The sequence below is a fragment of the Cladophialophora bantiana genome (genome assembly GCF_000835475.1).
Source record: "Cladophialophora bantiana CBS 173.52 unplaced genomic scaffold supercont1.10, whole genome shotgun sequence".
Lineage (NCBI taxonomy): Eukaryota > Fungi > Ascomycota > Eurotiomycetes > Chaetothyriales > Herpotrichiellaceae > Cladophialophora > Cladophialophora bantiana.
The window spans coordinates 729,243-752,963 of record NW_015971584.1 but is presented as its reverse complement, the minus strand read 5'-3'; the positions used below and the strand labels follow the sequence as shown (position 1 = coordinate 752,963).

Genomic DNA, 23,721 nt, shown 5'->3' with positions numbered 1-23,721 from the left:
ATTATTATTCAGAATGGCAGTTTAAGCATGGCGCTCGTTTGGATAGCATCATTAGGAAGGCCTCGCTCCTCGGGAGCTCGCCCGGTAGATGGGCGAATGAAATTGACATTATGTATCTGCAATCAGTCGTGTTTCATCGTCTTATTGTTTGCAAGCATGTGAAAAGATGGCCCGTCTGTTGACAGGGGTATCGACGCCATTGCCAACGGAATCCCATCTCAGATAGGCCGTCGCTCTATCTTGAACTCTAGATAGATGGTCTGGAAGAACGTGGTCAGGATTTGCTGGAGAGGAGCTTGTAGCCTCGATATGATGCGTTGGCAGAGGAAGCAAGAATTTCACATGTGCGAAGAACGTCATAGCGGACAATTCGGTGTCGCTGTCCATCTCACCATCCACCATCCACCATCCCAATCCACACCCGCCGAGCCCACCACATCATTCCATCATTGGCAAACGCCCGCCTTTAATGCCAGGAACCCGAACGCGTACCTGCATCCTCCTTGCCTCCCATCCCCTTCCATGCTGCCTGGTTCCCTGCTCCTGGCCGCGTCTTTCTCCTTCTGACTGAGTTTGACTTTACCCTCAACCCTTCATGGAGCACGACGTGAAGCCATCTGCCGTTCCATCCTTCACACCGCCTTCTCAGCCTGTCGCCCCGGTTGTCCTGCGCGATGCTTTGGAGCTCGAATAAAGAGAATGCATCTGCCTCCGAGAGCGAAAAATCTGTTGGGGACGCAGATGACGATGCCCCCCAGGGAATTGTCCTGGCGCAGCCGCAACATGGACGGACGCTTCTGCCGGCGCCCGCCGCTGCCATCGTGAGCGGTGTCACCGGCCTCACTTCCTTCTACGTTCGTGGTGCAACAAAAGTCGGAGGATGGGGACTCTATGCTGGCAGGGAAGCTACGCTCAAAACGCTGGCTGTCAGTCGCAGTGCACTGGAGTCTATCCTGATCGCAGCAGGGCGGGATGTGTCTTCGCGAAGCAATGGAGAACTGGGACGAGCGGAAACCGAGAATCTGCTGGAGAGAAGTGTGCGTCTGACGAAGCGGAAGGATAGAAGGACATTGAACTAACGGGTTGTCATAGATCTCTGCGCTGCATTCGACCATCTCTACAACTTCGTTTGTCGCCTCGACGGGCTTCCATCTCACGGAAGCGTTCATGAATTCCATATCCGGTCTATCCATCCAAGGGTTGGCTACCCTCAATGCCATCCTCGGCTCTACTGAATCTTCCCGTGCCGTCGCCGCCATCATCACGCTGATCCGAGATGAACTCAACAAGCCCGAGGTGGGTGGGAGTGGCGAGGTGGTCACATACCTGGATCTCATCATTGCCACCATCGGATTCGTGATGCTCCAGAGGTGGGGAAGGCGCAAGACCGAACTGGACTTCCGGGATGCCGGCGGTGAAGAAACAATTTGGGACGCCGTCATTGATGACAAGGGTTTCCGAGCGGATGTCGTTGGCACAAGGAAGAAAGGCCTGATCAGTATACATGCCAATGCAGGCGGGCCGCCCATGACATTCACTTCTCCAGACTGCGACGATGACTTTGAGGCCTTGGAAAGGGGCACGGCGTTTGATGCGCAAGCAGTTACGTTGTCAGCCGACAACCAACCCAAGCTGACCGACGAAGAAATCCGTGAACGGATCATGAGCCAAATACCCTCTGGAGCTCGAGCCATCATCACCTCAGAGACGATCACCGCCAAAACGATCAGAGTCGACATCTACGATACTGAGACAGCTCATATTGACCCTCCGCCGGGGACTGTTATGGTCGCCGAAAGGTTGAATCATGAAAGCTCGTCCAACGCCACGCAAGGAGGACCTCATCAAACCGTCATATTTCGGACAGCTTTGAAGAGATCGAGCAGCAGAGAGAAGCCATCCTCGACCGAGCAGCTGCGACTGACAGGCCATGACGGATTGACTCCGGATCACCCTGACACCGACGATCTGCTCATGATGAAGACTGCCCCAAAACGAATCTCAATCGTGGATGAACCAATCCAGATAGAAAACGGCCCCATCTCCAACTCTGACCGCGATGAGTCGGCAATCGAATCATCATCCCCACCTACTTCTTCTCCTCCAAAGCTTCTGGGGCCTATTGCCAATCAAAAAAAGAGCCGCCGGCCTGTCCTTAGTTCAAGCAAGTCCTCGCCCATCACAAGCGGCACCAGTCGAATCCCCCTTGTTAAAGGTAAAAAGGACAAATCGTCTCCAGCCGCTAAGAGTGACAAAGGTGGCGTTATCAAGAAAGCGCTGAAGACGCTCAGCCCGAGCCAGTCGTCGGCAGTAGTAAAGGACCTCCAAAAGACTCCACCGCAGCAGCGAAAACCACCTACGTCGCTAACGGTACAGCCTCCTAGATCTAGAGCGCCTTCGGCAAATCGTGAAGATGTCACACCGAGAAGAACTTACGCTTCGCTGAGCCACGGCCATACACCCTTGACGAGCCCAAGTGTGCATCGTGCCACCGAGTCATCGACCAGCTACTTTGCGCTGCATGACAGGAGAAGAGACTCCATTGTATCGCAGACCACAGAAACATATTCGATACATTCGCACGAGAGTCGACCCGGCTCCCCCACATTTACAAGGACGCGCACTCGAGTTGTAAATGGGTTGACGCAAACGAGATCGGAGCTCGGATTGGCACTCGACGAGACCGAAGCAAGGGTCGACCCAGCCACTGGCACAGTTCATCATAGACGGTCTCGGTCTTTTGTTCCAAGTCTATATTCAATGGCGACGAAAGATTCGACCGAGGCCATTCTTTTGGCGCCGAAGACCCCTGTGCCTCGAAAATCAATATATGAGGACCATAGTATATTGGCAGCTCTCATCACGAACGGCAAGGTACCCGGTATCTTCCCGGATCGCCATCTCGTCAAAACAATTCGACGGTTTGCCAGATTCGCATCGGCCTCATATGGCTCCAATTTCCTGAGGGTCATGGGTCTGACGACGGCAGAAGATGAGCTTAGCAAATCGACAGAGCTCATGACCCTCGACGTCCACCACGAGCATAGCTCATTTTCAAGTCACACAGGCTTACCTCCCCACACAATTTTACTGTCGTCCTTCTACGACCCAAAAGGAGTTACTGGCAATACTGACTGGTCTCCTTCGGCCATATCACCATTGATCCATTTCATTTCGATCGACGATGATTCGAAAGCCGTCGTCCTGACCTGTCGCGGGACGCTTGGCTTCGAAGATGTTCTGACCGACATGACATGCGACTACGACGATTTACTCTGGCAGGGCCACCGTTACAAAGTCCATAAGGGCATTCATGCATCGGCCAGACGGCTGCTAGGGGGCAGTGGAAGCCGCATTATGGCTACCATCAGAGCGACACTCGAACAATATCCCGAATATGGTCTCGTTCTTTGCGGGCACTCCCTCGGAGGTGCAGTTGCTGCCGTTCTCGCCATCTTGATCGCAGAACCATCATTCGACGAATCCAAGACCTCCTTCGTTACTGGCAACAAGCCCAAGCTCCTCACCCATCAGCCTACCGACGGGCCATTTACCTCGTACGTCCCTCCCATCGGTCTTCCGGCGGGGCGTCCAATCCACGTTTACGCCTACGGGACACCTGCATGCGTCTCTGAGCTTCTCCGCGTCGCCACCCGTGGCCTCATTACTACCATAGTCAACCACGCCGATATCGTGCCCTGCCTCTCACTAGGCATCCTCCACGACTTCCGCACGGTAGCATTGCACCTGAAACACGACACGACAGACGCCCTTGGCGCTCTCAAGACCCGCGTTTGGAGCCGGCTCAAGAGTGCTGTAAAATCCGCGTTCTATAACAACCCGAAAGGACCGCCTCCGCCGGAGAACATGGCAGGCGATGGTCTCGGGGAAGACACATGGGCATGGTCGGCACTGAAAACGCTTCGCGCAGCAATGATCAACGATAAACTGGTGCCTCCTGGAGAAGTCTTTGTGGTCGAAACCACCCGGGTCTTCGACCGATTGGACCCCGACGTGGCACGCGAAGCCGTCTTTGGACCCGACGATTCAAAGGATGATCGTACGGAGAAGCTTTACAGAGCGCTAGGGAGACCAGCCACGAGAGTGCAGTTCAAACTGGTGCGGGATGTGGAGAGGCGCTTCGGCGAGCTGAGGTTTGGGAGGGATATGTTTGGCGATCACAGTCCAGGCAGGTACGAGGCTAGTCTTGCAGCGTTGGATAGAGGAATTTGTGAAGAATGAGCTGACGACTTTTGGGCATTGATGACGTTATGATTTGTTTGCGATCAGACTGTAGAAAGGTTTCCTCAAACCGAGACCAGTTCAGATATGTCACGTAAATCTCATTTGGTTTTAATAGCGGGCATTCCTTGCCTCGTGGTTGCATGAGCGTTGCGGTATTTTTTGCTTTGCCCGATCCAGACCGAGGGGAAAATATTGGACTGACCATTGTCATCATGTAGCTAGATGGGTGAAAGATCCTATGTCAAGAGCAGGGTCTCTTTTTTGCTCGGGATTGGGTTTGTCAAAAGCTGCCAGAAATAACCAAGTAACCAACAGGGACAGAGAAAGAGCGGAGGGGAACAGGAGAATCAACGATGTTTCGTCAAACTCAAACACGGGAGTCGTGCAAGAGGAGAAGGCTGTTGTTTTTTTGGTTGACTGGCCGACCAAGCGCTCCAGTGGAGTGTTGTACATAGATCATGATGTAGCCTCTAAGCAACATGGGCTTCTCCCAGCGTCTCGATCGCAAGGACCTCCCTCCCCATTGTTCTCTCTTAATAGTCCGTAGAGAGAGAGAGAGAGAGAGAGAGAGAGAGGAATGTATGTGGGCGTGAGCGAAGGAGATACCGTGGCACTGGTGCGAGAGACCTTGCATCACTTCCTCACTCACCCACACTCACTTGATAGTGAAAGACAATCACGTTTCCATGATCGCGTCAGTACCGAAGGGCGTATAGAGACAAACAAGGAGAGGACAGGAGGTTAAGATCGAGCATTCACCGTGTTCCTTACCGTTGGTCCCTCTCCCCATTTGGCTTTCTCGGTTATTCTTTGCTCACTGGCCTTTGCGCGGTGAATCCGCGACCAAAACCAGGCGCACGAGGGATGATCATTCGGTATATTTGTATTGCTCTTCATTCCCGAGGACGGCAACGAGCGGCTATCCTTCATGGTAAGCTGTCTAGCCTAGCACTGGCATTCCGGCTCTGGACACGTGAGCCCCTCTGCGCTGGCCATGCCGGCCAGAGGTCATGCTGGCTTTTAGAGCAGCGAATGCCGACCATTGATGTGTTGTATAAATATCGCCAGTGGGGACTTGTCGAACATGTCCTTCTTTTGCTCTTTCATTGAGAACACCGAGCTTGCTGACTTCGGGATTGACATCTTGAAAACACGAAGGACGTCAACATAGTGCAGCTCTACGGCTATACGGATCCGTCACTCAGAAAGCATGGACGGTAGACTCTGACTCGGGGGAGAATCCCATCGAGCGTGTCTTGGATAGCAAATTGATGCAATCTGAGCGCGTCTCCAACCACATACCTCGTCGGGCTCGGAGAATGGGACCAGGCTGACTGACTAGGACCGAGTACCAAGTCGATAACTGAGTAACAAGGACAAAAATGGGCGGTGGCACGAGGAGGAGGAAGTCTGAGTCAAAAGCCCTGATGGTGGCGGTGGAGACGAAAAGGGAAGCTGGAAGAAGCACGGCAGCACTGCAGGACGTCGGTGGCACGCCTGCGTGCCTGGTGAGTGTCTGATGACTCCTCGACGTCTTGATGCGTCTTGGTGTCTGTGTCTGTGGCGCCGTCGAGGCCTTTGGCGGCCAGTGGTTGAGTGGAGGCGCGGTGCCGCATGCACGATTACACAATGAATTATTTCTGTGTGCGATGTGCGACCAGGACCGGAGACTCCTCCATAATCCTTCCTCTGTATGATTCACACCGTGGCTGTTGACTTTGCCAAAAGGCCTTTTGCATCTTTGCCATCACGCAGCCAGAACCATCGTCGACGCTCTCGAAACGAACCAAATATAAAAGAGCACACAAGCCCCTTCAAAGCAGTCTTTCAGCTCAACTCGCCTCCCCGCCAACTCATTCCTACTCTCGTACCGAGTACATACTCGTCGACCCCGCCTTTCACATCTCGTCCTCTCTTTCCTCCCTCACAGCAAATCCCCAGTCCAGCACAGCTCCCGAGTAAACATGGCTGTACGAGCACAGGTAGGGAGCTCGTCTCTTTCTCCCGACAATGCCCGTGTCTAATTCTCCTCCGCAGTTCGAAAACTCCAACGAAGTGGGCGTTTTCGCCAACCTCACCAACAGTTACTGCCTCGTCGCCGTCGGCGCCTCCGAGAATTTCTACTCCATCTTCGAGTCCGAACTGGCCGATCTCATTCCCATTGCTCACTGCACCATCGCCGGCACTCGCATCGTGGGCCGCTTGACCTCAGGAAACAGACATGGCCTGTTGGTCCCCACCTCCACCACCGACCAAGAATTACAACACCTGCGGAACACGCTTCCAGATACAGTCAAGGTAGAAAGAATAGAGGAGAGATTATCAGCGCTTGGAAATGTCGTGTGTTGCAGTGAGTTGCGCCTTTTGTCGAGACGTAGCAATTTGGGTCCATTTTTAACCTCTGTGTGCCTGCAGATGACAAAGTCGCCCTCGTCCATCCGGACCTCGAACGAGAAACCGAAGAAATCATCGCAGATACCCTCAAGGTCGAAGTCTTTCGGCAGACAATCGCCGGCAACGTGCTGACCGGCTCCTACATGTCCCTCTCAAACCAGGGCGGCATCGTCCACCCGAAAACGAGCATTCAAGACCAAGATGAATTGAGTTCTTTATTACAAGTGCCCCTGGTGGCAGGCAGCGTCAACAGAGGAAGTCCCGTTGTCGGTGCTGGCATGGTCGTCAACGACTGGCTGGCAGTGACCGGGATGGATACCACAGCTACAGAATTGAGCGTCATAGAAAGTGTCTTTAGACTCGGCGAGGGGGCGCCGGGTGGTCCAGGCGGGCTGGATGCCAGGATGAAGGCCAACAAGGAGAGCATTGTCGAGAGCTTCTACTGAGCACTCGCTTTGTGACCTATGCATATATCCTCTTGGACATGGGACATGGACGCTATCGGCAACTTGGCTCGTGGATAATAATGCGTCCCCGTGGCAGATTGCCCGCATTGGTCAGCGGACCAGATGCGCCCGGGCGGCCAGCAAAAGCATGATTGACCATCTTCCTACATCCCGCTATTCCCCCGATTTCTCTGATGAGATCTTCGCCCCCCGGAAGTGCAGGCGTTGAATGTGAAGGCGGGAAAACACCGTGCCGGCCAGGCGAGGCAAGTCGCATGGGTGACATGAGACTACAGAAAGAAACGTGTTGGATCTATGAGACTGAGCTCGAGCAGGGTCAGTCAGTGGCACGGTCTGGAGGCAGATGTCTTGACTCGTCGGCTCTTTACCGCTGCTCAACCAGCCTACGATGGGGTGTGGCGACAGGCTCGCATTGCCCCTTCACCGGGCGCATGGTTCCGAGGTAGCAATGGTGCCGGGTGAGGAAAGAAGGCAGAATGAGGTAGACTGAAGGCAGAAAGAAGGCAAGGAAGGATGGAAGATGGTGCATACAATGCAAAGCCGTAACTAGAACCCCAGGATTGTTGTACTCTTTGCCATATCAATCACGGCCAGCGCACCGCTTACATGGCAGAGAGAGGGATGGCGTGACTATCATGTCAATTCTCATTCCCAGTCCAATTCCCAGTCCAATTCCCAGTCCAATTCCCAGTCCAATTCCCAGTCCAGGCTCCCAAGTTCCAATTCGATAGTCGATCGAGAATTCATTCAACTAGCTAGCCTGAACACTCTCTACCCGAACCTCGACTTCAAACCAGGAACCAACAATCAACAACCGAACCAAGGTCAAGATACTAGAGGCAGAAGCAAATATATAGCTTAGGAACAGAAGGCACACGCAGAGGTAATACACATTAGGATCGATCATTCATTCCTTCCTTCCTTCAACAAACGTAGGTCTTTGTTTGATATTCTTTTATTATTTTTTTGGCGCATCGGCCTTCTTTTCCTTCTCCCTTTTCTGTCGTGTAGACACGAGGTATGCAGTAGGTACCGTGGGTGCTGTGGTAGCTACAGTACGGACTGACGACTCGTAAGCCGCGTCCTGCCTGCCTTCCATTGCCTAATCCCTGCTACCTGAATAGAATGGATGGAATCGCCTTATCCTCGCCCACTTTGACTTTGATTTTCAACCCGGCTCAAGCGGACTGGGGCACGTTGGTTGAATAACTACCATCCCCCTTCCCCCCGGGTAGAAATTACCACAGGCATTGCGGGTGCTACTCCTACACACCTTGCCTTCGTCAAAAAGAAAAAGAAAAAAGAAAGGAAACCTCGACTCCAAAAAGACGGACGGCATCAAGACGGCCGTTGTCCCAAGTTCTCGCTCCCAATTTCCATCCCGGGCTGTAGGGAAGAACCTCACTATTCCTCCCGAGCCCCGACCCACGAGTTAGCAGGTGATGATGTATACAAAATGCCCCAGGTTGTTCCAAGTGTCCTCTCCCGTAAGGGATCAAGCAATGAAGCCTACGAATGCCCCCCCCCTTTGTTGTAACAGCTGTCATCGATCTGCCACCGTTTGGTCGACAGGCTGCTTGTCCATCATGGGATTTCCAGTCTCCCCTTCAGCTTCCGACGCTATTCCATTCCTCATAACTACATCTTCCAAGTCGTCCCCTTCATCTGCATTCTCCGCCTGCGCCTGGGCGAGCACGTCTGCCATGCTTTTCCCTTTGAAATTGGTGTCCGCGTAGATGTCGGTTTCTCCGCCCATCTCCATATCTGCACCGTCATGTTCACCTTCACGGGGTGTACTGTCAGGTGGTGTCTCTGCCGGGGGCGCAGGCGGAGGTGGCGGGGGCGGAGGTGTCTCGACTTCCATATTGAGTCTCTTGATCGGTGACCCGATCGGTTCGCCCTTGTCCTCTCTTCCACCTGCCGCAGAACCGTCTGCTTGGACTCGTTTGCGCTTTAACGTCCCGGTCCCGTTTGGTTCTGATGGCGTATTGAAGTTGGGTGTGGCTTCCGCGTCCTCAGCTTCATTGTCCGACATTTTGACGTCTTCATGATCCAGGGCTGTATCAGCCTCAGGAAGCGACGTGGCGGGAGACTGAGCAGGTGACGGACCAGGTCCTTCACCTCCTCCTGGAGCTTTCTTTCTTTTTTCCCGGGCCGCTCTGTCCGCTTCATGCTTCTTGTGCTTTTGATAGGCCTTTTCAAAGAATTGCTTGCAAAATTCTTTGACCTTCTTTTGTTGCCGCTCTTCGATCTTCGTGGGATCTTGCACTCGACCGGCTTTGTAGTCTGAGGCCACCAGCTTTTTGGCTATCTCTTTCGCAAAACGTTTTAGGTCGTCACGGGGGATTTTGTGCTTGTATTTGTTCATTACGTGAGAGATATGAGGGAAGAGCTGGGCCGCTGTCAGACAAAATCCCACGGCCCGCATTGTGCACCAGACAAAACACCATACTTACAGTATTCTCGTAAAGCTTCTTCTGCTTCTCCAAGTCGAACGATTTCCACTTCTCTTCCTTCTTGGCTTTTGGCAGCTCCGGCGTATCTGGGGTGCTGTTCTTGGTGTCTTTGTCATGAGACGTGACAATGTTGTCGATGATACTCTTCAGCACATCCCGCTCTGACGGTTGTTTCGGCGGCGGTGGCGGAGGAGCTTCCTCCGCGGGTTTTGTCGGTCGCGACCATGTCGTCTGCCCGTTAACGGAATAGTAATATGTCCTGCCTTTGTCTTGGGCTGTAAACCAGCCTCGCGGTAGCGGAGGTGGTCCCCGATGAAAGGGTAGCGGGGGACGTTGGTAGAAAGCTCCGGGTCTTTGGAGTGATCGCGGACCCGAGGGCGCATTTAGCGAGGCAGGGCCTCGCGGGGGAGATCGCGACCTCGATTTGGATCGTTTTCGTTCTTGAGCATACTCCCGCCTCTCAAACGGCGTTGTCTCCGTCTTGACTGGTGTGGATGCGTCTTCTCTTTTCTTCCGCGGTATTCTGTATGCTAGTTCGAGCTTTGACCAAGCATCCAAGAGTGCTGAGGCTTGAGTTGCTACCCTGTCGTCCGAGTGGCTGGTCAAAGATTCCATCGTCTTGTCGATCTTTGCATCGACGATCTTATTTCTCGTCAGCCGTGGCAATCGGTCCAGAACGTCAAGAATTTGAAGAATGATATTCTCATCATCTCGCCATGCCGATAGTTGCGAGTTGAGTATCTGGTAACCGTGGAATCTGACGACACGATGCCAGGCTTGATCGTCAGTACATCGTTGTATGCGTTGCAAGAGCTTGACGGCAATCCATTTCTCTTTACATTGCATTAGAGCGGCCATGACCTTGGTCACGCCGTCCACATCCAGGGATTTCGCTTCGACGCTGTCAACGTATTCCTCGTCATCTTCCGCCGTCTTCTTCTTGCGCGGACGCTTCGCAACCATGGTATCCCAAGAATCAGCATCTTCGATGCCCAAGGCCTCTATGGTCGCAGCCGACAGTTTCGTGGCTCGTTCGGTCTGGGTCTTGCCTCCGATAAAACCTGTGCAGTTGGCCTCGCCACAGTAGCACGGTTGTGGATTGGCCCCATATCGATCGACATTGTAATTGAAGACCAATTCTTCGCCAGCTTTGATGTACCGCTCAGCGAAGATGCCCATTCGCAATTTGTCCCCGACCACCCACTTGTCGACGTAGCAGTTGGGGTTGCATGAGTGATTGCAGAAACGGCCGAGATTCCCTCTCTTCGTCGCATCGATGAACTCACCCTTGCTCAGGGACATGAAATAGAAATGCTTGATGCCTTCCTCATCATACTGCAGCATGCGCTTCCGAAATGTCGCTTCGGGGATGGTCTCTCCGATATATTCGAAGATGAAGTCATGCGGTCGCAAATCGACGTCGGCGCGCAGGCCATAGCCCTTCTTTTCGGTTTTGATGATGGAAACTTTGGCGTAGAGACGTCTGAGAAATCTTTGGTTTTGGCACGAGACACCGCAGCCGCAGTCATTAGCACATTCCATTTTACACGCGCGGTTGATGCAGTCGGAATCCTCCCCACAGGCAAGGTTCCGCCTGGTGGACGGGTCTGAAGACATATGGTCAGTCTGTGCTGCAATTATCCATGATCCAAATCCGCGGCAGACTCACCCCACTCCTCGCTGCAATCACAGTCGAGGGCATGTTCGCTGAAACCGAGGTATTTGTTTTGGTAAGTGCACGCATCAATGACAGTGAAAGTAGATGTCGCTTCTTGTGTGGCGTCTGGAAGGTGGTTGAAGAGAGGAGCGACACGAGGGGGCAGCTTAGAGGCGGTTCGGGAGGTCCTTGCGGGCTTTGAGGGCTCCTTGGGCTCAGGCTTGATGGGCGAGGTGGAGGTTGAGTGGTGACCATTTGCCTCGTTCGGCTCTGTCTTGGCAGTTGACGTGTCAGGATCAGCGGCGGGAGGCCGATTCGAAGAAGATGTCGATGCAGAGGATGAGCGTGAGGACTTTAATCGGACTGGTTTCAGAGATGGTGAAGCCGAGGGGCTCGCCGAGTCTTGATGCTTGATTGCCGCTACGCGGGTGCTGCTGAGCTCGTGAGCAAGCTCAGCGTCCACCGACTCCTCGCGCTTGACTTCAACCGCCTCTCCCTCGTCTGCAGACGGACGTCTGGACGAGTCTCTGCTTCGCCGGCCCATCTTGAGGATGGGTGTGATGAGTCTGCCGTCCCCCAGAGTGTTTTAGCGCCAGACTGGACGCAGGAGTGAGGTGGTGCAGAAATTTCACGGGGTCTCATGCACATCGGGGCGATACGAGCCAGACAACAATGGAGCTCCAACAAAGGGAGAAATTCAGCGCTGGACAATCCAGAATCCACCGTGCAACGATTAGGATGTCCCGTGTCAACTGCACTTGGCGGGCGCGTGAAATTGCCTGAGGCCCGAGGGTTGATCAGGTCGCAGCCGACCGGTCTATCAATGAACGAGGGGCAGCAGTGTCTACCGCCCAATAAATTGGCGGTGGCAGCGTGGTCTTGTTTTCCTCAAGCAGTGAAGGACAGCAGATGTCGCTGCAGGGACCGTGGGCAATGGAGTGAAGCAAGAGCAACAGAGCGGCGGTGAGTGAAGGACATTCAAAAGGGCAGGATAGAGTGGTGGCTCCCTGTCTTCATTTCCGCGCCACTGACACCGGCTCCAGGCACCGAATATGTAACCAATAAATGGGATCTCCGATGGTGATCACTCACGAGAACAGCCCCAGTACCAAGAGTGATCCGCCAAAGTAAAGGAAAGAAGAAGATGAACGAGTCTCGATCCAAGAAAGGGTGGGAGAGGTGAGCAAACAGGAGAGGGAAGGGAGGCTGAAGATGATTTTGCTGTGAAAGGTCTCGCGCTCTCTTTTCTCTCTCCAGGCAAAAAAGCGCGGATAAGCCCATGCCAAGACGAGCAGCCGACATTCCGCCTTTCCACCTTTCAGCCCTGCAGTGCGTGCCATATATTCTTCTTTCTCATCCATCAGTCATCCAAAGCCAAAAGACAAGCAGAGAACTGTAGTCATCATCATCGTCACCAGCACCAGCACTGTCATCGCCACCCTCGTCCCCATCCCCCCCTGTGTCTCTCTCGTCTTCATTATCTCCATGGTCAGCGTTCGCTCCTTTGATTCCTCTCCATAACAGACTTCCCTTTGGATCGTCAAAAACGTCACCCCTCTCGCCTGTCTATCCATACTATCCCTGAGTCCTCCCTAGGTCTATGAATCCACCAGTCCGGTTTACATCCCAAAACAAAGCCCCCGAGGGTGGTGTTCGTGCATAATCGGACACAGGACCCCAAAAGAGGTTCGCCGGTCCAGTTCTGAGGTCGTCGAGATGGCTGCAATAGTGAGGAATAAACATGCGTCAAATCAAGCACCACATCGTGCAATGTCTTCTCATCCCAGGCCTGGAGCTCCCAGCCAGTGTATCATCAATCCAAAGGCACGCCCAACCTTCTCCCTGCATTCCCAATGCAGTAGATATGGTGTGTCGCGCCCTCAAACGGCATCTTCAGTGTCAGCCTGCTTCGTCTTTCGATCGTGTTCGGCTCTTGCTCTTAACCATATCCACAAAGCCCATGAGAGAGGTTCTGGCTTGTCGCCCGGCATCTACGGCCTTACCTTTCCATACTGACGAGTGCTTCCCAGGCGATTGGGGGCTAAGTGGCGTGTTCTCTTCTACTTCAGCTGCACCCCCGACTGGTGGAGGTGTGCTGGATTTGGAGGCTTCTGCTTCTTTGGCTCTTGCTCGTTCTGCTTTCTCGGCGGCAATCCATTCTCGGTGTTCCTGCCTCCTTCTCTCGTACTCTTCTCTTGCCGCTTGTCGCAGTGCACGGCTGACTTCGGTCACCCGGGCTTTTCGGGCAGAGAACTGCGTATAGTCTTTGATCTGATTTTTGGCTTCTTCGCCCTTGGCCGCCCATTTACCTGCCAGTCCGCTGATGGCCAGCAACTTGGCATCTACGCGTCTCGTGAGGTAGACGTTGGGCTCTTTCTTCTCCTCCTTGGCTCGAGCCATGATTCGCTCAATCTCGTCGCGATACGCGGTTTCGTAAATGTCCAGGTCGGCTGCTCCCGGGCTTTCACTCACAATGGGCACGTCGTCGTCGGCTGGCACAAACGTCCTGTCATCATCCGTGCAAGAGCTGGTCCCCGAGAATGTCGATGGGCCAATGTAAAGGTACAGTTGGTCTTCCAGGGGATCATGCGCGTGACCTCGATGGCCTAACTCGTCAGTAGTGTTTGCATGTAGTTTCAGTGATCGGAAAGGAGGTAGCTTGGTGGGGTCGAGCTTCTCGATGTCTGCCATGGTCTGGACCCTTGACAGCGAGTCATCTGTGTTGGTCATTGTTTGGCTTAGCAATCCGGAGGAATCGCCAGCCTCCCTCCCTTGTTCAGCTCCCTTCTGCTCTTCGCTCTTCGTCGTGTCGTCTATACTTAACGTAGGCACCGGTCGAACATTCAACTTGTTTACATCTTGAGTGAGGTCTTCGATCCGCGGTTCTCTCTTTGTATACTCTTGACCGAAAGCATTGAAACTATGTGATTTCGGAGGGAGAGATCCGGCGTCTCTGGGCATAGTTGTCGGGGGTTGAGAGAAATGGGCGCCTTCTTGATCACCCAGGATCGAAGTCATACCCTTAGGCTTATCCTTTCCTACAAGAGACTTGAATTTGTTGACAGCTTTTACCTGCAGGAAATGCGTTAGCAAAGCCTACACTAATCTCAATCCCAGAAACGCACGACTGTCATGAGATTTCTCATGTTCTTGGTAATTGCTGCGTTCATCTCAGCCTCTGTAGGGGGCTCAACAAGATCAGAGGTGTTCTCCTCCTCCGGAAGCAGCTTGTCAGTGCCCTTGTTTGTGACCCATGGATGTTCCTGGTCGAGGTCAGCGTTTGGGACAAGACTCAAGGGGGGTGTTTACCCTCAACTCCCGCATTTTGATACGTTTCCGCGGGTCTTTCTCGAATATTCGGTTCATCAGGTCCCGGAAATCTTCGTCCACTTCGTCACCCAAGTCCGGCTCCTCGGTCTTGATAGCCTCGTAAAGTTCAAAGATATTCGTCTTCTCAAATGGGATTCTTCCGTACTTCAAGCAGTACAAAGTCACTCCCATTGACCAAATATCCGCCGCGCGCCCAGATACATCGCCATGTCGAGCGACACAGAGCTCCGGCGGGAGAAACGCTGGACTGCCTGCGGATTTTGCAGTAAGCATTTCCGAGTCCTTTTCAAACATCTCCGAGACGCCAAAATCGACCACTTTGAGCACATCGTCTTCGGTGACCAAGCAGTTGTCAGGTTTGATATCGCGATGTACTACACCTTGAGCATGCAAGTACTCGATTCCGAGAATCAGGTCTCGAAACCAGTATCGACAGACATGGTCCGGGTATGGATCTGCTCTTTCTTCCAGGCCAACCTTCATCACCACGCCTTTCTTGCACATCTCCAATACCATGTACAGCGAATCTTCTGACGGGTCGTCCAACACCTCGATCAAGGAGACCAGGTTTGGGTGGTTCAATTTCTTCATGATGGCAATCTCCTCTTTTATCAGGTCTATTGAGCTGGCCTGCAATTCCCTCTCATTGCCGATATTTCGGTGCAAGGGAGAATTGAAGCCCTGCAATGCTCCCCGACGCCTTTGGGACAGAGGTTTCCGGAGGATATGTGATTGTGCTCGCTTGCGCAGTCTCGCTTTGGAGAATTCTTTGACCGCCTATGGAAGGATGTGAGCAGATACCCAGCAGACCACGCCGACAAGAGCTCTTACGTATTCTTTTCCATACTGGTCGATGGCTAGATGGACAGCTCCAAAGGATCCGCGGCCGATCTCTTGCTTGATTACATATTGATTGATGCGATGCTCTGCGACACCGTCGTCTTTACTGGTGACATATTCGGATCGTGCATTGAGAGATTCCTGCGCAGGCTAGATCAGAACACCCATGAAACTGTGTTGGGGGTGGTCTACCTTGACCTGTCTCGCGGCTGAAGGCGTCCGACGGTGATGGCGAAGAGGTGTATTGTATTCAGGGCTCGATCTGGAGCGATAGTCAGAGACCCGAGTCAGCGGTCGGAGGTGGAGGATGCTCATCACTCACAAATGTTTGACCATAAGAGGCTTATTGAGGATAGAGGGGTCGTCGTTGGTATTGGCACCTTCGTGAACGGCATTCACATGTGATTGTGGTCGATGGCGGGGCTGGTCTGATATATTGCTTATGGGGAAGCGGCCAGCTTCCTCCGCCGACGTGGACGTAGGCGACGCAACGATATCCATGAGGCACTCGACATTGAGTTGAAGGCCTCTGTACTCGGTAGGTGGTCGCTAGATACCTGGACACAGAGCCCCAGAGGGCTCAGCTTGAAGTCACTAGGTACTGTCGCCGGCAAAGAATGACGCCGGAGGTCTAGGGTCGAGTCGGGTTGAGGAGCGTGGCCAGTGGATTATTTCTCCGCCACACTTGCCCCGAAGCCTCGCACTTCGGATGTTGTCTACTTAGCACACAGGCTCTGCAAGTAACAACCACGTCACATAAGACAAAGCTCGCGCCAGACAATTAGATAGTTTATCGAAATCCAAAAGATGCTGTTTATTCTCTAAGAGCCCCTGCACCGTCACTCTTCTAATTCAACTAGGTGGATGATTCCCGCCAATGTGTGCGTCTGAAGCCGCCTTTTCTTGACTGATAGAACCGGCACCCTCACTGTCACAATGGTGGTCTACTCCTTCTATATATTTGATAGACATGGTGAGAAACGCACTGAGAACCCGGCCTATCTTTTTATTCAATGATTGCTGATTGTCGCAGCCGAATGCATATACAAGAGGCGATGGCTACCTCCGTCAATCTCGACGACAGGCAAAACTTCAAGGCCGTCTTCTCAGACATACGTCAATGGCGGGCCGCAAGTGCGCTCTACTTTGAGCGCAGAGGACGACGCAAAGCTCATCTTTGGGACAGTGTTCTCCCTGCGGAATATGGTGCGAAAGCTGGGAGGGGAAGATGATAGGTCGGTCAGCCGAGAATTTCTGAGAGACCCGTTTAGCTGAGTCGAGAACACAGCTTCCTCTCCTACCGAACGTCTCAATACAAACTGCACTACTACGAGACACCGACTAATACCAAGTTTGTCATGCTTACGGACACCAAGTCCGGCTCCATGAGGATAGCCCTGCAGCAAATCTACGTGAACTGCTATGTCGAGTACGTCGTCAAAAATCCGTTGTCTCCTGTCGAACATCCTGGGGGTATCGGTGTCAATAACGAATTGTTTGAAGCAAGCCTGGAACAATTTGTGGTAGGGCTGAATCTGGATGCTGGGTCAAGTCTTATGCTAACAAGATATTGAAGGATCGAGTCCTGAACGCCCCTTGACGATGTCATGATCCTATCGACGCAGTTGGTTTGCGTGCTCGTAATCTTGACACTATCTTCTACATGACATTATTGCCGGCCCTCCTAAAACCTTGCAATTTCTCCAACTGTCGCGGCACGAGGGCCAGTTTGATACGTCGGCTCGGAACGAATCCATCAAGTACCGAGGCGTCCCAAGTGTGGCGTCCCAAAGATGCGTGGGCGGCTTAAATGCTAGTCACAAAGGTCACAATCAAACAGTGTGTCACTTTCCGCCCTAGGCAGCAGCCACGAGGGACGAGATGGACGTCAAGGTCCACTAGAACAAGATCCTTGGACTGTGGCAAGCGAGGGTCGGAATCTCCAACGTGCAGGAACCACGGTTTTGGTGAATTCTGGAATCATGACAATCCTGGTGCTGTGGCACGTCGGCTGGGTCCTCCAGAACAGCCTGCAAGGAGCGGCTCCGGCTAGAGGGTGGCCCAAAGCTCAGCGCGTGGACGACTCGCGGCTCACATAAGTGTGTCTGAGAAATAAATTGGTCGATGCAAAGCATAGGACCAATGTGAATACAAACCTGGAGTTTTTGCTGTTGATTGGACACGTGTGCAACATCCTTGGTGTCGAGCTAGAATTGGCGTCGCAGAAAAGTCCGACGAATCACAAAATTCGTACGGGAAAAATCGTCTAGGGATCCCAATATCTGCATATACGAAAGAACAAGTGCTCTTCCCCAATCTTGAGGCCAAATGCTCCGTCTTTTCCATGGCGATCGCCATGATCGGCCTGACATGGCCAGTGTTGCCTATCCCGACCGTCCACGTGCCAAAGCTGGCGCAGCTGAGCAGCAAATACCCCGCAAGTGGACTGACTTGGCCGGGCCTAGCTTGGGGGCAGCGACTCTTTGCCATGGCGTGTTATTTGGGACTCGGGAAAGAGATCATGGGTCAGAGGGTAGGCCGTGTCAAAAACCAGGATTTGCAAAACCGATCCTCGGTACTCAAACACTTACTATGCTGGCGAGATGCACCCAACCTGCAGGGCCCGTCTAGACATACATCACTGCGGTGCATTTTGGAAGTTGGCGTGCATGGAATGACCAATGACATGTAGATTCTGGTGTAGAGGCAGGATGTGCCGTTCTCAACATGCAGGTTGAGGGTGATACACCAGGTGAAACCTTGTATGCCGTCAGAGGAACCTATGGATAGGTGCTGTGGTGTCTCTCAGTGGACTATCATACTCAACCCGCCATTGCCTCGTGGAAATTTCAGGTGCGAGAGCCTCTTTGATTGAGCGAATCGAAAGAATGACAAAGGAAACTTGAAGCCAAAGCTGGCAAGCGATCAAATGGGCGACACTGCCACAGGGAAAGGCTGGTGAGCGAGGCAGCGGAGTGATAGCGGTGGCTGGCCGCATTGACTGGTCTGTCAGTCTGTCAATTTTGTCAATTCAAGGCTGTCAAAAGCGGCCGCAGAAGTGGCCAGCTGACAGAGTACTATACGAAGTCCACCATCTGACCATGATCCTGTTTTCTGATAGATCGCCTGGGTGATTTGTGGGGGATCTTGCCAGAGATGCAGCAGGCTGAGGCTGAGGCTGGTGAGTACTTGGTACAAGAGCCACCCACGGGTATTCCGAGTAAGGCGAAGCGATACGCTTGATCACAAGTCGAACGGAGACAGCGGTCCGTATTATTGCCTGGTACGTACCTGCTCTAGATGCTTCTCTCCTCAGGTGCCTAGGTATACGACAAAGGATTTTGTTCAATTTGAAGCCAGGCAGTCAACAGCGTCGAGACTTCTCGAATCCGAAGAAGCAAAATTGTCTTGGTAGGCGGGTGCACCTGACAATTCGGCAGCGGCCGCCTTGGCCTTTTGGGGGCGAGGCGGCCAACCCACCAACGGTTGCAGAGCCCAAGTAGGGCCTAGGGCTGCTGGGCCGAGAGCCCCCTACGCAGGTACCTATTATTATTTCCCCATCTTCCGGAACTTAGGTACCTACAAGTACTTGTTGGGTAGGGCCCAGAGCCCAGAGCCTAGAGTCCAATGCCCAGAGCCTAAGTAGGCACGAGAAAGTCAATGACTGCCAGCCTGCGTCTTTCGTCATTTTCCCGATGTCCATGTGTCCATCAACTTTCACCTCCACCCTGAACAACCTTGCCTCACTGATTCATCATCGACCCTGGCCATGGACAAATCGAGAAATCCGCACCTTATAACAGCACGCTCTCTAATAAGAGGTACTCTCTGAAAATTTGGAGCCTTTTGTGAGGCTTGTTGCTGATCCTGGGTAGAGCAGTCTTGAGCAGTTCTTGGGCATCTCTTCCTTGCACAGGCTCCGCTGCAGCCATCACCCATTGTGTCCTGTCATTCTCGTCCGCATCCAAATTAAAAAGTCAGACAAAAGTATGCCGGACGAAAGAGTGGGCAACCCCTGGCGCGAGTTGGTGTTCTGCTTCCACGACCACGGTAGGGGGGCGGCAGATGAAGCCTGGAGCTCCTCCATCCTGGCCCATCACAAAAAAAAAAGGTAAGACCCGACACGCACACACACCCTGGACCGTTTGCGGTTCCTGGAGTTGCTAGCCTTGCTAGCTCCTTTTTCCTTCCACTTGAGCGGCCCTGGTTGGTGACCCTGGTCCCTGAGCCTAAACTCTCTCCGACCGCGTCAAACCCAGACACAGTTGTAGGGTCGTATTCTTGGGCACCCACCATCGGCTTTCTCTCATGTTCAAATTGCTCCATGCTTCGCGCTGTTTGCCCATTCGCTCCCTGGGACCCCGGCTAACCCAGGCATCGTTGTCTGCAATCCTATCTACATCTTCCATTGGCGAGGGGCAGTGGAAAATGCATCGCGCCACTGGCACATTCGGCGAGTTGGACCTTGTCGCTGTACCTCCAGGCTTCTGCTGTTTTGCTCTCGCCTCCTTCCTATTCTGGCCTCTGGAACTCTGTGCAGCGATTGGGCTGACGGCGGCTGTACATGGGTTTGCCGTGTGCCAGTCATCCAGAGGTGCCTGACAGGCATCCCCACCAAGCATAGGATCCACTCCCCACCACCATCGGTCACGATCAAATACATTCTCACCCCGTGTGGAACGGAGCTGCTACGACGTCTGTACCTTGCTCAACCCAAGACGCCAACAAGCCGAACAAATTCACTGTCAGCTGCAGGTCCAGGTCCTTCAGGAACCTGTGCCACCAGTCAATCGCTTCCAACCTGACCAGGGCCTCGTCCACTTTTCCGAATTCCAACAAGCCATCCACCCCGCCGAATCCTCGCTCGTAAGTACTCTCGACATGGGGCAGCCCTGACTGATGATTTTCCTTCTCGAGACAAAAAGACGGCCCTTTTGCGCGTCTGAAGATCCGTCTGGACGGCTTTTCTCTTCCACAGCTCCTCTTTCCATAGAGCATTGGTAGCATCAGGAGAGATCTGACAGAAGAGCGTCTGTTTCTTCATATCCCTCCCAGTGCCGCCCTACCCTCCATTACAACTCTCTTCCCACATTTACCTGTTTCTCTACCACCTCATCATATCACGCGACTTGGGTTCAGAAATACCTCTTGGTCCGCCGCCAATCCCGACGACCTATACCGCGGTCATGAGAATATAGAATTGACCAATCTGGCTTGACTGCCTTGCAAACAACTCGAAATGTCTTCAACGTCTAGTCTGGGGGGCTCCTGCCCTGTTCCCTTTCTGCAACAGAGCCTCTTCCCAGATGCAGGGGGATGTACGTACCTGTCCGGTAACCTCGACAATTTCCAGGGCTCTTGCTGATAATCTTCAGTTATGGAGGGACGATTTTGCATGCCTTTGTCCACTCTTCAGCCCAACCTCACCTGCTGTTTACCCTGCCCGATGACAGACTGGACATACTCGGATGGTAAGCGGGGGACAGGAAAGTCCGTAACATGTCGACATGCTGACCTTTTACAGGATTTGAAGCGCGTACCGAGATTGCCAACTGGGTAAATGTGGCAGCTTTTGTGCTTTCCATATATCTTCTTCTTTCATTTGCTGTTCTTCCAGTCAAATATACTCATCGACACTATTTGAGTGTCTGTTTGACCTTGGGAGTGGTTTTCTTGGAGGTATGTTGAAACCCACTGGCGCATTGAGACGGCGGCTAATATTCTCCATGTTAAGCTTGCCTTCATTATCCCGTTGGCCACAAAGCCTGCACAATGTTTCAACGAAATTACCCCCAATGATATGAAATCGAGCGGCTCTTGCGCAATTAGCGGCGCCTTTCTGTTATTTGGGGGTTGGGCCGTTGTCATTTGGGTTTTCTGCAGAGCCCTGGCCCTCCATCTCCAGATTTGCTGGGAGTTGGTGCTTGGGGACAGATCATTCTACACGGCACTTGTTTTGGGATGGCTGGTCCCAGTTGTCGGCCTTGCATTGACGCTCAGCCTGACTGGAGTTTCATTCCGCTTCGGCAATGTCTGCCACATCAACCACAAAGATGCCCTTCAAGATTATTGGGGACCGCTTCTGGCTTTTGCCGCCTTGGCTTTGGTGCTGCAGTTCGTGACAATCGGCTATTGCATTCAGGTCTATGTCAAGAGCCTCCTTGATGACAAACAAACAACAAATACCAGCTCGCGACCCCCAACTTATCAAGGGAGTATGAGGACGGTGACTGCGAGACAGACCTATCGCCGAGTCAAGAGGGTGATCGAGCTTCAGTGGCGTGGAGCTAGCATCGTGCTCGTCATCATTGCAGAAGTCGTGTTCTTCTCTGTAATCTTTGTCTCGATGGACAACAGTACACAAGTCGATGCTGGGCTTTTGCAAAAGTCGGAGCCTTGGCTCACGTGTTTGGTTGCCAACAAAGGAGACAAAAACAAATGCCTATCGCTTGCGAGCGGACTGGTCAAATCAGAGGGGATCGTTTTGGCGGTGCTCGTTGTTCTTGGGGTAAGATGCTTGATACCCTCTGTCCCCTTTGTGTTCTAACCGGTGTTGCAGTTGAGCGGCTTCTGGTGCCTGATATTCATGGGCCGATGGTCTATGACCCATGGCTGGGCCGAATTTTTCCGAACAAAATTGTTTCGAAAGAATGAATTTGTCTCGGCTGATGCCAGACGGTTCTCCAACGACCCTCGTACGTACGAAATGCTGAGCGGAGCGGCGCCTCAACTGAACATCACAACCCCAGATCGCGCTTTGACAAGCCCAAGAATGCGGACGCAATTCTCCCCCACGGACACGAAGCAAGATCACTATGGCTCGGGGCGAGCCTATGTCACCCCCATATCGAGCTATTCCCATCCCATGCCCTCGAATCAACACAAGGATTGGGATCCAAAATTGACGCATGCCAAACCAATGGAATTATCCGGAAAAGCTGTTGAAATGAATATATGTCCGGGATGAAAAGTATAACGTATCATTGACACCAACTCTATTTATCCAGCAATGTCTCTTCCCGCACTTTTCAGCGTGTGGCGCCGAGGATTGATTGTGATCTAAGCGAAAATTTTGCTTCCATCTCGTTCTGATCGGCATCGGCCGTTTGACCATATCTTGCGCGATCGGAAATTCTGCCGTGTTTTGAATGCATTATGAATTCATGCGGACTTCCATGTTCGAACAAAGGGAATGTTTGAAGATGAGGAAAACACAGTGTGTTCAGCATTGTGGTGTGCAAATGGGCAACGAAGCGTGGTAAGACAACGGAATGTGCAAGACGCCGTTGGATTGACGTTCTTCTTGAATTACCGTCATGGTTGTTCAACATTCAAGATTTACACTTTCGAGTCAACATATTGTTTTCCTCTTGTTCGGCATGGTCAATACAGAGGAGTGGACGCTTCACAGCGAGAAAAGCAAAGTTGACGGGGACGGGACCGACGAGACAAAGATTTGGATTGGGACACCAGTGGAAGATGCCGGATTTCACCATATTGTACAGAGAGGAAAAGAAGTTCCCTCTTGTCAGCCTTTTTAATCCACGGCAAGAGGGGCTGGATCCTACTAGAATTGCCTGTTTATTTCCCTTTCGAACGAAGAACAGGATGGAAGGGGAGGAAATCAGCGCCGAGACCAGGCGAGGTTGAGGCATCGTGTCCAGTGGCAGCCTGACGTCCGGGAATGTAAGATATGAGTAGAAGCAATGTCCAGGGGTTGTTGACGTGAGAGAAGATGTCTGTATGTATGTATCGATAGAAGCAGTCTATTGAAAGTATTCATCCTTTCAGCCAACATGCAACGTCTTAGGTCCAACACTCTGGTTTCCCTAGTGTTACAGCCTCGACTACAACACAGGTACATAATAGATATGTCCTAAGGCCCTCGCCGAATTCCCCCATACTCCGCAACCACAATCCGCGTCGTATGCAGTAGTCCGACGCCCACGACGCGCTGGTGCGACTACATATGTCGCTAGCTACCTAACCCTCCCCTTCGGATGGACACCCGGTTCCGAACGGCAATTGAGAAATTACAGGTCCTAAGTGTTGCGCCGAGGTACTACTCCTAATGTCCTCCAGTTCAACACGGTACATACTTTCGTTGCAGGGTGCTGGCACCCCCCTGGCTCGCTAACTCTGGGACTAGATCCGATATCGACGATATCTCCGTGCTCGCCCCTGCTGAGACGAAGCTTATCTCTCGATGGCTAGGGATGTATGTACAGTTTGCAATATCTGTCCCCGCTGGTATGAAGGCAGTGAAACTTTTTCCAGCGTTGCGACCGTCTTTTCCTGGCTGGGGTTATTTCCCGAGCGGTTCAGGGGGGTT

At 52.7% G+C, this 23,721-nt stretch overlaps 6 protein-coding genes across 6 annotated transcripts; 4 read left to right on the top strand and 2 right to left on the bottom strand.

Annotated features, from left to right (window-relative positions):
* Positions 1-674: 674 nt before the first annotated feature.
* Z519_07175 (uncharacterized protein) lies at positions 675-4,242 on the top strand (the record flags this gene model as incomplete). Its single annotated transcript, XM_016764910.1, has 2 exons — positions 675-1,037; positions 1,093-4,242. 2 exons carry the CDS (start codon positions 675-677, stop codon positions 4,240-4,242), a joined length of 3,513 nt encoding a protein of 1,170 aa, XP_016618860.1.
* A 2,013-nt stretch (positions 4,243-6,255) lies between these two features.
* Z519_07174 (eukaryotic translation initiation factor 6) lies at positions 6,256-7,085 on the top strand (the record flags this gene model as incomplete). The annotated part of the gene is made up of 2 exons (XM_016764909.1): positions 6,256-6,595; positions 6,661-7,085. The coding sequence occupies 2 exons, from the start codon at positions 6,256-6,258 to the stop codon at positions 7,083-7,085; spliced, it is 765 nt and encodes a 254-aa protein (XP_016618859.1).
* A 1,564-nt stretch (positions 7,086-8,649) lies between these two features.
* Z519_07173 (uncharacterized protein) lies at positions 8,650-11,763 on the bottom strand (the record flags this gene model as incomplete). The annotated part of the gene is made up of 3 exons (XM_016764908.1): positions 8,650-9,498; positions 9,563-11,169; positions 11,232-11,763. The coding sequence occupies 3 exons, from the start codon at positions 11,761-11,763 to the stop codon at positions 8,650-8,652; spliced, it is 2,988 nt and encodes a 995-aa protein (XP_016618858.1).
* Positions 11,764-13,118: 1,355 nt separating this feature from the next.
* On the bottom strand, positions 13,119-15,890 carry Z519_07172 (uncharacterized protein; the record flags this gene model as incomplete). Its single annotated transcript, XM_016764907.1, has 6 exons — positions 13,119-14,291; positions 14,345-14,482; positions 14,529-15,326; positions 15,381-15,530; positions 15,582-15,651; positions 15,712-15,890. The coding sequence occupies 6 exons, from the start codon at positions 15,888-15,890 to the stop codon at positions 13,119-13,121; spliced, it is 2,508 nt and encodes an 835-aa protein (XP_016618857.1).
* Positions 15,891-16,325: 435 nt separating this feature from the next.
* Positions 16,326-16,989, top strand: Z519_07171 (uncharacterized protein; the record flags this gene model as incomplete). The annotated part of the gene is made up of 4 exons (XM_016764906.1): positions 16,326-16,362; positions 16,423-16,624; positions 16,678-16,912; positions 16,966-16,989. The coding sequence occupies 4 exons, from the start codon at positions 16,326-16,328 to the stop codon at positions 16,987-16,989; spliced, it is 498 nt and encodes a 165-aa protein (XP_016618856.1).
* Positions 16,990-20,628: 3,639 nt separating this feature from the next.
* On the top strand, positions 20,629-22,356 carry Z519_07170 (uncharacterized protein; the record flags this gene model as incomplete). The annotated part of the gene is made up of 5 exons (XM_016764905.1): positions 20,629-20,707; positions 20,765-20,860; positions 20,914-21,068; positions 21,124-21,897; positions 21,949-22,356. 5 exons carry the CDS (start codon positions 20,629-20,631, stop codon positions 22,354-22,356), a joined length of 1,512 nt encoding a protein of 503 aa, XP_016618855.1.
* Positions 22,357-23,721: the final 1,365 nt, after the last annotated feature.